This window comes from Galeopterus variegatus, unplaced genomic scaffold (assembly GCF_000696425.1).
Source record: "Galeopterus variegatus unplaced genomic scaffold, G_variegatus-3.0.2 Scaffold1207, whole genome shotgun sequence".
Lineage (NCBI taxonomy): Eukaryota > Metazoa > Chordata > Mammalia > Dermoptera > Cynocephalidae > Galeopterus > Galeopterus variegatus.
This window is the reverse complement of record NW_007727318.1, coordinates 413,365-425,282: the sequence shown is the minus strand read 5'-3', so window position 1 is coordinate 425,282 and position 11,918 is coordinate 413,365. Positions and strand designations below refer to the sequence as shown.

At 35.3% G+C, this 11,918-nt stretch overlaps 1 protein-coding gene across 1 annotated transcript in view; it reads left to right on the top strand.

Annotated features, from left to right (window-relative positions):
* Nucleotides 1–854: 854 nt before the first annotated feature.
* EYA3 (EYA transcriptional coactivator and phosphatase 3) overlaps nt 855–11,918 on the top strand; it is a gene marked incomplete at its 5' end in the record, with an annotated part of 28,895 nt that continues 17,831 nt past the window's right edge. Inside the window, 5 exons of the mRNA XM_008575574.1 lie at nt 855–940; nt 1,017–1,032; nt 5,289–5,428; nt 10,198–10,281; nt 11,210–11,299. Of these exons, the coding sequence (XP_008573796.1) occupies nt 855–940; nt 1,017–1,032; nt 5,289–5,428; nt 10,198–10,281; nt 11,210–11,299 (416 nt within the window). The remainder of the gene's footprint in view (nt 941–1,016; nt 1,033–5,288; nt 5,429–10,197; nt 10,282–11,209; nt 11,300–11,918) is intronic.

Here is an 11,918-nt window from a genome sequence, read left to right as displayed (position 1 = left end):
CAGACCGGTTCCCGTTCACTGGCTGAGTGAGGTGCGGGCACAACACCGAGGGTTGCGATCCTGTTGCCGGTCCCGGTCCAGTGCGGGCACGACACTGAGGGTTGCGATCCGTTGCCGGACATGAAAAAAGAAAAAAAAAAAAAACCCTGGTTGGAATCTGTGATAAAAGGATGTAAAACTTAATCTAAATTCCTTGTCTTAATTCAGGCATCCCATGTAGCTTACAAAGTATATTTTTACCTGACCAGAATAATATTTAATATTTTCTGAGTTTTTCCAGGCTCATTGATAAAGTCTGTAAATGCCAGATCATGGTGTTTTTTGATCTACATTAATAATCCATTATTTGAGTAGAGCCAATGAAGCATTTCCAAGCACTTTAGAATTTGGAGGATGAGCTCTGTTTCTTAAAGTAATTATGTTGTATCAGGAAAGACATAATTTAGGGTAAGTGACATTAAACAGTATCACAGTGTAGGATTTACCAAAGCTCTACTGATTTACAGTGGGTCACATTGTGAGTTATTTTTCAGCTTCTGGAGAAGATGGACGTTAGTGATTTGGTTTAGTTCTGTTTTCATTAGTATGAGCCAAGAATTGTATATGTATCCTTCTAGGACTTTCGTAGGAAGAGTTGAAGACTCCAGTTGAAACAGAAAGATATTTGAACTGTTTTCTTTCTAATCAAGTCTAAATTGAGGTATGGTGTGCAATAAAGCAAAATGAGTATTTGTTTCTTTTACCAGTGTTCTTTATCTGCTTGTAGATCTGTTCACTTAAGACAATATATTTTCAATTTCTTCTAGTCTTTTACATAATATCTTTAATATATTTTAATGTTCTTAATTCTATAGCTTCAAGCACAAATGCCAGCCTGATATCCACTTCATCTACAATTGCCAATATTCCAACAGCAGCAGTTGCCAGCATCTCAAACCAGGTGTGGTACTGCTTTTGTTCATCCTGTTTGATATGGTTCATCTAGCTTGCTCTTCCTCTCTTCTTTCCATGGTCAGTTTGCCCATCTAAAAAGTACGGCTGTGGAATAGTACGGGCTGTGGATTCCTTTTTCTGGATGCCCTCAGATATAGGACCCTGGATGGCTTCTCAGGTTGCCATCCAGTTTCTCTTGTTGTTCTACTAAGCCTCCCTAGAACATGGTTATATCTGCTCCATATTTATTTCTGTCTCCTACCCTGCCCCCACAAGAATGTAAGCTCCACAAAGGTAGGGATTTATTTTTCTGTCTTGTTCACTTATATATTCCCAGAGCCTAGAAAAATATCTGGCACTCGCATCAAAGGCACTCGATAAATATTTGTGGAATGAATAAATATTACCTCCACTTTAAAGCACTCATTCCTTTGTGTATTATTTGTGGTTTGGTCTTGATCACTGTTGTATTAACTGTTTATGTTTAGAAGGTAACATCTTTAGTGTTTGAGTTTTTTGTTTTTGTTGTTTGTTTTTATTCATTGTTTTCTCTGCAACAGTTAATATTATCACTACTGTCCCCATGTATCTTTTTCTCTGGCTGCAGTTAGCGTTACTATTCTGGTTCATTTTTTATGTTTCACTGTTATTGTATTTGTGTGTTTTTTCTTGCTTTTTGTTTTTGTTGTTTTAGTCCACAAATATTTATTGTATTCTACCTATGTACCTGGCACTCCTCTATGGACTGTCTCTTTCTCTTTCATAGCTCTTCTTTTTTATCCTGTCTTCTAACATGGACAGTCTCTATTTAGTTTTTTCACATTAATTACTTCATCCACAGAAAACCACACTTGTGATGTCCATTTATTACCTCTAAAAGGAAGATTTAAATCCTGACCTCATGATATTTTCAAGCTTCTAGCTGATTGACGGATATTTTTTCTTTAATGTCCTGCTATTTCCCTAAATTCAGCATATCTAAAACCAGACTTTCATTTCAGCTTTCCTTCTCTCTTTGTCCTCCAAAAGTAAAACCAGTTTTGCCTATGACTTCTCAATTCTTGTAAGTGACACCATTGTTTCTTAATAAAACTAGGCCTAAAACCAGACCAGTCATCTTCCGTTTTTTTCCCACATTCTTCCCTAATCCCACCATTTTTCAAATTCTTTCCTTCGTTTTCATTGTTGCTGTCATTTCACATGTTTTAGTTTTCCTGCCTTTAATCCTGATCGTCATGGTTAATTGATCATTTCATCCCCAGTTTTTTCCCCTGTGCTTCTCCATTCTCTAAAATACCATCTGATTAATGTTCTCTAAATGCCAATTTTTTGGGGGGTGGGGAGCAGCAGTTCAGGGATCCAAACCCTTGACCTTGATGTTATAACATCATGCTGTAACCAATCTAAATACCATTTTTTATCATGTCAGTCACCTGCTCAGAATCTTTTCATGTTTTTGTTTGTTGGTTTGAATTTGAGAGTCCCCGTTTTCTGCCCCCCATACTATACACCATTGCCTAAAGAATCCAAGTCATATTGCTTAACCAGTAATTCAAGCCTACAGACATCCCTTTTTTCAACCAGACTCAACATCTGGGGCCCCTTAGTGAACCTGTTCATGTTCTCCTACTCTACCTGTTAATCTCAGAAAGCTCTCTCATCACCACAGTCTACAAGTGATAATTGTCTTCTCTATACTTCATTAATTTGACATATAATTTATACCAATTTGTTGGGAATTTTTTGTCTGTCTTCTTTATTGCTAGATTTTTTTTTAAGTGATAATTGTCTTCTCTATACTTCATTAATTTGACATATAATTTATACCAATTTGTTGGTAATTTTTTGTCTGTCTTCTTTATTGCTAGATTTTTTTTTAAGTTTTGCTAATGTGACTTTTTCTTTAATACTCCCTTCTGCCTATGTACAAATACACACAAACACACACACTCTATGAATTATATTTGGCTTATGGTAGATGCTCAGTGAGTGTTCATAAATAATTGATCTGATCATTTAACTTCTTCCTGTTTGTCACTAACGTTAGTGTCAATAGAATTTTTTAAAGGTGTATATTCAAGCTGTGTGTCATACCCAGTTTTTCTTTTACAGCTTTATTTAGCTGTAATAAGTACCATGAATGAAAAGACTGTATGCCTGACTCCTACCCTGCCCTCCCTGTAGCTTTAACATGCTTGTCAGAATTCCAGCATATTTTGAAAAGTTGGAGTACCCCAGTTTTAGTCTGTGCATATTTTATACTGCTGCTGGGGCCTCAGAGCATAGTTTTTTCTGTGTCTTGGATCCCTTTGAGATTCTGATGAAAGCTGTGGTCCTTCTCCCCCCATCCCCCAAAAGAAATACATAATACTTAAGAGGTTTACAGCTCTGAAAAGAATTGACCCATGATGTCCAGGTTAAAAACCTTTGACATAAAGGCTTTATACACACATTCAATAAACATATACATATACTTTTTATTTATCTCTACATTTAATGAAAATTTGGTGGTTGGCTGTCACATCATGTAACTTAAATAAAGCACTGTTTGTCATTAGCATTGATGCATGTTTAAAAACAGTGTTCTACATCAACTAAACAATTTTCTGCTCATCTTGAGCTTATCAGTCTAGTAAGTAGATGGGCATGCAGATGGTCGCTGCTTCAAACTTATGTAACTTTGAAATAATTACAAGCATTGGTGCCTTAGTTTTTAATTCATTTCTGTAAATATCTTTGTTCATAATAATTTTAATATTTGAATAATGGAGAATTTCAAACATAGACAAAAGTTGTCAGAATAGATTAATGAACATTAACACATCCATCATCCATCGTAAACAATTAACAACTCGTACGGAATCCTGTTGTAGTTGTTCAGGTTGAGTATCCCTTAACTGAAATGCTTGGGACCAGAAGCATTTCACATTTTTTTAGAGTGTGCAAAATTTGCAGAATACCTATTGCATGAGCATGAGCGTCCCTAATCCAAAAATCTGGAATCTGAAATGCTACAGTGAACATTTATTTTGAGTGTCGTCATGTTGACACTCAAAAAGCTTCAGAATTTGGAGCATTTGGGATTTTGGATTTTCAAATTAGGGATGCTCAACCTGTACTTCTTCCAGTTCTCTCCCCAAATTCCAGGCATTGTTCTCTAAAAGATAAGTACTCGTTTACATAACCACAGTGCCATTATTCTATCTAAAAAAATTCACCAATAATTCCTTAATATCACAAGGTATTCATATTTCCAGTTTTCTCATAAATGTTATGTGTTTTGTTTTGCTCTTTACATTTTGCTTATATTAGGATCCAGGCCATTTCACAGTGTATACATATTTCAAAACAATTTTTATTTGTCAATTAAAAATAAATAAATATAGTCATATGTTACTTAACAACAGAGATATGTTCTGAGAAATGTGTCGTTATGATTTCGTTGTTGTGTGAACATCATAGAGTGTACTTAAATAAACCCAGATGGTATAACCTGTTACACACCTGCTTATGGGACCACTATTATATACGTGGTTCGTCATTGACCAAAACATTAAGTGGCATATGACTGTAAATAGAAAATTGGGAGTGGGGGGAAGATGACTAGGATCCAAATAAGGTCCGTATGTTGTGATTGGTGGTCTGTATTTTGTGTTTTATGTCTCTTTTAACCTATAAATTCCCCCATCTCTTCCCCTTTGTAATTTATTTCTTGAGGAAATTATCCCATATTGTTTCCCAGTCTGAATTTTGCCAATTACATCATTACAGAGTAGTTTAACATCTCTTGCTGCCTTCTGTATTTTATTGTAAATTAGCAAATGGATCTAGAGCAGTGGTTTTCAGCCAGAGGTGATTTTGTCCCCCAGGGACCTTTGGCAATGTGTGGAAACATTTTTGTTGTCACACTGGGTGGGGGGTGCTACTGGCATCTACTGAATAGAGACTACAGATGCTGTGTAACTAAACATCCTACAATGAGCAAGACATTCCCCCACAGCAAAAATCATCTGGCCCAAGATATCAGTTGTGCCAAGTTGAGAAACTCCAATCTAGAAGCTTGACCAGATTCAGGTTCAATTTTTTTGGCAAAACAACTTCATAGATGTGTTCTTCCATCAGGAGGCAAGCATATAAAGTCTGGTTATAACTATTTTTGTGATGTTAACTACTATTAATGCTCAGTGCCTGAAACTAATCCAAAATTGCTTATATAAAGTTTAGTTTTCCAACCTTTGTCCCTGCATTATGATTTGCAAGGGCAGAGAATCTGCTGACCCTCTTCCTGCCCTGGTTCTTACATCCTGTCCTGGTTCTTACATCCTGTGACTACTGGCAATGTGTGTCTTTTCCAGGAGACCCTTCTACAAGCCCGTCTTTGTCCCAGACTACACCAAGTAAAGATGCTGATGATCAGTCCAGGAAAAACATGACTGGCAAGAACCGGGGCAAGAGGAAAGCTGATACCAGTTCTTCCCAGGACAGTGAATTGGAAGTATGGGAAGAAACTCACTTGAGTTGCCTACTTTGTTTTTTCTCATTTCTTTTTTTTCTTTTTTTTTTTTTTTAAAGATGACCCGTAAGGGGATCTTAACCCTTGACTTGGTGTTGTCAGCACCATGCTCACCCAGTGAGCGAACCGGCCATCCCTATGTGGGATCCGAACCCGGGGCCTTGGTGTTATTAGCACCGCACTCTACCGAGTGAGCCATGGGCCGGCCCGTTTTTTCTCATTTCTTAAGTTTATCACACATATGTCTGAAACTCACGAAGATAATTTGGTTCTGGGGGCCTTGGTGTTATTAGCACCGCACTCTACCGAGTGAGCCACGGGCCGGCCCGTTTTTTCTCATTTCTTAAGTTTATCACACATATGTCTGAAACTCACGAAGATAATTTGGTTCTGTGTTGTGTGCCTTTTAATTCCTGAGCAAAGGAAACTGAATTGGTTAAGTGAAAAGAAAAATGTAAATACACAGATGCTTTTCACCAAAAACATTGAAAAAGCTGTGCTGAATTTAGGTAGCCAGGTAATTTTTTTTTTCTTTTTTTCAGCATAAACATCATCAAGTTTATTATTTTACAGTTTTTTTTAATTTTGAGATTAAAATTTACAGACAAGAAAATGCACAAATTAAAAATACACATTTGCTGAATGCATACACCTGTATAATTCCAACCCCTATCAAGAAACAAAAGATTTTTTAAAAATTTTTTATTTCAACTTCTCAATATACATTGTAGTTGATTTTCATGTCCCTTTGCCCGTTCCTCTTTCTCCTTCCTCTCTCCCCTCCCCCCAGTAGCCAGGTAATTTTTTAATGGAAAGAATAAATTATCCTCTGTATTCTAGAGGAGAACTGAAAGAACTGCATCATATTCAGAAAGCAAGGGAATCACAAGTGATCTCATACTCTTCCCCATTTAGAAATCTAAAAGGAAAATGAGAGGACTAGAGTGCTTTAAGGTTTCTGTGAGACACACAAACAGATCTGGTGACCTGTTACTGAGATTGGCACTGTTTTATTCTGTGTCGTAAGTACTGTTAGGAATTTATTATGGATATACATTTGACTTCGTTATTAAAAAGACTAGAAAGACATGCAAAATGCTAATAATAGTGGAGTTTTGATATTATCCTTTTGGTTTCTGTTTTCAGTTTTTCTATAATGTGATTATTTAATAAGGGGAAAAGATATATTTAAAAACGAGTCCATTGATAGGTGATTTTAATACATAGGTAGATTGAGGCTGTATTCAGAGCTTCTCTTCCTCTTTGTTCGAGGGGTTTGGGGTGAGGGGGAAGAAGAAAGAAAGATAAACTACACTTCCGATATATTTCTTGGGAAAAATTGAGAACTCACTCATGTTTCTTAATTGTGGTAAAATATACATAACAAAAATTTACCATTTTAATCACTCTTAAGTATATAATTTAGTGTCATTAAATACATTTATGATATTGTGTAACCATCAGCAGTATGTATTTCTGGAGCTTTTTCATGATCCCAAACAAAATAACACAATAATTCCCCATTTTCCCCTCTTTCTGTCCTGTGGTAACCTCTGTTCTACTTTCTGCCTGTGAATTTGCCTCTTCTAGATACTTCATATAAGTGGAATCATACAATATTTGTCCTTTTGTGTCAGACTTATTTCACTCAGCATAATGTTTGCAAGGTTCATCCATGTTGTAGCATGTATCAGAGTTTTATTTCTTCTTATGACTGAATAATATTCCATTATATGTATAAACTACATTTTTTGTTTATCCATTCATCTATTGGTGGACACTTGGGGTTTTCAGCTTTTGGCAGTTGTGAGTAATGCTACTGTGAACACTAGTGTACAACTATGTGTTTGAGTCCCTCTTTTCAGTTTTTTTGGGTATATACATAGGAGAGGAATTGCTGGATTATATGGTAATTCTGTGTTCAACTTTTTGAGGTGTACTATTTTACAGTCCCATAAGCAATGCACAAAGGTTCTGGTTTGTCCACATCCTCACCAACACTTCCCACTTTTTTTATAGTAGCCATCCCAGTGGATGTGAAGTGGTATCTCATCGTCATCATGGTTTTGATTTGCATTTCCCTAATAACTAATGATGTTGAGCATCTTTCCATTGTGCTTAATGGTCATTTGTATATTTTCTTCGGAGAAACGCTCTTCAAATTCTTTACCCATTTTTGAATTCAATTGTTTGGTTTTGCTGTTGAGTTTGTAGGAGTTCTTTATATCCCTTATCAGATATATGATTTGCAAATATTTTCTCCCATTCTGAGGGTTGTCTTTTTCACTTTCTTCATAGTGTCCTGTGAAGCACAAAAGACTTTAATTTTTATGAAGTTTGATTTTTTTCTTTTATTGCTGTGCTTTTTGTGTAACACCTAAGAATACAAGATTATGAAAATTTTTATTTTCTTCTAAGATTTTTATTGTTTAGCTCATAAATTTAGGTCTTTGATCCATTTTGAGTTAATTTTGTATACGGTGTAAAGTAACGGTATAACTTCATTCTTTTGCATATAGATATCCAACTTTCCCAGCACCATTTGTTGAAGGACTTTCCTTTCCCCATTGAATAGTTTTGGCATCCTTATTGAAAATTAATCAATCATATTTGTGAGCGTTTATTTTTAGACTCAATTCTATTTCATTGGTCTATATGTCTGTCCTTATGCTAGTACCACACTGTTTTGATTTACTGTAGCTTTGTAGTAAGTTTTGAAATCAGGAAGTGTGAGTCCACCAACTTTGCTTTTTTTCAAGATTGTTTTGGCTATTTGGTCGTTCCTTGAGATTCCATATGAATTTTAGGATGAGTTTTTCTATTTCTTAAAAAAACACTTTTTGGGATTTTGATAGGGATTTCATTAATCTGTAGATAGGTTTAGGTAGTATTGTCATTTTAACAGTATTAAGTCTTCCAGTCCATGAACATGGATGTCTTTCCATTTGCTCAGATATGTCTTTTTAAATTTCCATCAGCAATATTTTATAGTTTTCAGCATGCAAGTCTTTTGCCTCCTTGGTTAAATTCATTCCTAAGTATTTTATTCTTTTTGATGCCATTATAAATGGAATTATTATTTAATTTATTTTTCAGGCTGTTCATTACAAGTGTATAGAAACAAAGCTGATTTCTGAATTTATTTATTAGCTCTGACAATTTTTTATGGGTTCTTCAGGGTTTTTTACATATAAGATCATGTCATCTGCAAATAGAGATAATTTTACTTCTGCATTTCTAATTTGGATGCCTTTTTTCTCTCTCTTGCCAAATTGCTCTGGCTAGACTTTCAAGTACTATGTTGAATAGAAGTAGCAAAAACAGACATCCTTGTCTTATTCCTGATCTCAGGGGTAATACTTTCAGACTTTTACCACTGAGTGTAATATTAGCTATGTTTTTCATCTATGGCCTTTATCATGTTGAGGATGCTCCTTTCTATTCCTAGTTTATTGAGTGTTTTTATCATGAAAGGGTGTTGAATTTTATCAAATTCATTTTCTGCATCAATTGAGATTATCATGTGTTTTTTTCCTCTTCTGTTCTATTAATGTGATGTAATACATTTATTTTTGTATGTTGAATGAACCATTCTTACATTCCAGGAACTAACCCACTTGGTCATGATGTATAATTCTTTTAAAATGGTGCTGAATTTGGTTTGCTCCTATTTTGTTGGTGATTTTTGATCACTTTTCATAAGGGCTATTGGTCTATAGTTTTCTTGTAGTGTCTTAGTCTGACTTTGGTATCACGTTAACACTGGTCCCATTGCATGAGTTACAAAGTTCCCCCCTCTTCAGTTTTTTGAAAGAGTTTAAGAAAGACTGGTGTTAAGTCTTCTATAAATATTTGGTAGAATTCACCAGTGAATCCATCTGGTCTCGGGCTTTTCTTTGTTGGGATGTTTTAAATTACTGATTCAATCTTACTAGTTATAGGTCTCATCAGATTTTTTATTGCTTCTTGAGCCAGTTTTGGTACTTTCTGTTGTGTATTTCTCAGAATTCGACCATTTCATCAGGGTTATCTAATTTGATGACACAGAACCATTCATAGTATTCTCTTATAATCCTTTTTATTTCTATTAAAATAGGTGGTAATGTCTCCATTTTATTTCTGATTTTAGTAATTTGAGTCTTCTCTTTTTTTCTTTCATATTAAGTCTAGCTAAAAGTTGTCAATTTTGTAGACATTTTCAAAGAATCAACTCTTGGTTTCATTGATTTTTCTCCTTTTTTTTTTTTAAATTCTCTATTTTATTTATCTCTGCTCTAACCTTTATTATGTCCTTCCTTCTGCTGGCTTTAGGTTTAGTTTGCTCTTATTTTTCTAGTTCCTTAAGGTGTACAATTAAATTATAGATTTGAGATCTTTCCTCTTTTTTAACGTGTGCATGTATAGCTATAAATTTCCCTCTTAGTTCTGCTTTTACTTTTTATCTCATAAGTTTTTACTTCGTTGTGTTTTTGTTTTCATTCATCTCAAGGTATTTTCTAATTTCACTTGTGATTTCTTCTTTGACCCATTGGTTGTTCAAGATTATTGAAATGGTAAAATGATTTCAGTTATTTCATAGTGTTGATAACACCAAGATCCCTGTACCAGCCAGCTGCCAAAAAAAAAAAAGACATGTTATTTAATTTTCACATATTTGTGAGTTTTTCAGTTTTCCTTCTGTTATTGATTTCTAGTTTCATTCCATTGTAATTGGAAAAGATACTTATTATTTTTTAATTTTCTTTCCTCAGCGGGTATTTCTGTGGGACTTGGATGAAACCATCATCATCTTCCACTCCCTTCTTACTGGATCCTATGCCCAGAAGTATGGAAAGGTAATTTGAGTCTTTCTTTGTTGTAACTGTTGCTTTTCTGACTGTATAGGCAAGTAACTGAAATCATTTTCTCTGCTACCACCATCTTACCCTGTTGGCTTTTCACTTTCTATACAAAACTTGGATGGCTTGCACCAGGCAGGATATGTGGTCAGGCAGAGTTGATTGTGGAGCTAGAAACTAGACCTAGGACCAGTCCTGAAAGCTGAGTTATTTGAGATTGGCATTTTGTAAAGATTAAAATGTAGGAATAAGGCTCAAAACGGAGCAGGGTCTCAGGATTATATATCCCCAAAACTGATCTCTTATCCCTTGAATCATGTTTAACAGCCCCAACTGAGCATTTCATTTAGCTAAATGAAATGTATATGCCATGTATATACAAATAAAGTATGAGGGTACTTTAGAAAGTTCATGGAAAAACAAAATTAAAAGATAATACAGATCTTTCCATGAACTTTGAAGTACCTTCATATATCGGTAATTGTCTTTCTAAAATAGATTACAACCCTTCATCCAGCCTTTCTTTACTCACTTCCTAGTTGTTGAGATAGTGACCTCTGTGTGTGTGTGTGTGTGTGTGTGTGTGTTAATGGTATTACTTCCCAAAAAGTTAAGTGGATGCTTTTTAAGTGACAAGAGAGCACCAAAGGGGTATAATGAATATGATTTTTGACTATAGAGCAATGAGTTGATTTTTAAAATAAATACTAAACCGCTAGTTTCTAGAAACTAAAGTCCTGACATTTTTAACTGTTTATATCCACTCTATTGTACAATCTCAGATTCTTGTAAATGAAATTGCATCGATAACAGTTTGAAAAACTGTTGTTTTAGTCTTAACCCGAAATAATTTTGAAATATTTGAAGATCAGAACCAGTCCTGTGAGTACCAAGTCAAGCAAATTTTCCTCTTCCTGTCTTTCAGGACCCAACAGTAGTGATTGGCTCAGGTTTAACAATGGAAGAAATGATTTTTGAAGTGGCTGATACACATCTGTTTTTCAATGACTTAGAGGTAATCATTTTAAATTGCTTCTGTGCTTCAGTGAGATGTTTTGTTCATTACCTAGTTAGAGCCTGTGCTTATTGGATTTAGAAAATATGTAGTTAGACAGAGTGGGTGTGGAGAGGTCAACTGGCCACTTAGGCATACGTAGTCTTGGAGAAATAGTGCCATGATTAGGTCACTCCAGTCTTGGTTCTTGCCCTCAGTTTTATTAGGTCAAAGATTTTATTTTTGTTTTAAAGTGGGTATGGTTATTTGTACTCTCAGCTATATTTTGATTGTTCTTCAATTTTACCTTCTTAAAACATAGTCTCTTGAGGGCCGGCCCGGTGGCGCACTGCTACAGCGCACTGCTTGGGAAGCGCAGCGGCGCTCCCGCCGAGGGTTCGGATCCCACATACAGACCGGCCGCTCACTGGCTGAGCGAGGAGCGGGGGCAACACCGAGGGTTGCGATCCGTTGCCGGTCACGAAAAAAAAAGACAAAAAACAAAAACAAAAACATAGTCTCTTGATCTGTCAAGTTTATAATGGTTGCTCTAACCCATTATATTTTATACATGTTTACTGTCCAGGTATAGGTTAACATTGATGTACAGAATCATTTTATAGTTAGGTGCCAGGAAAAC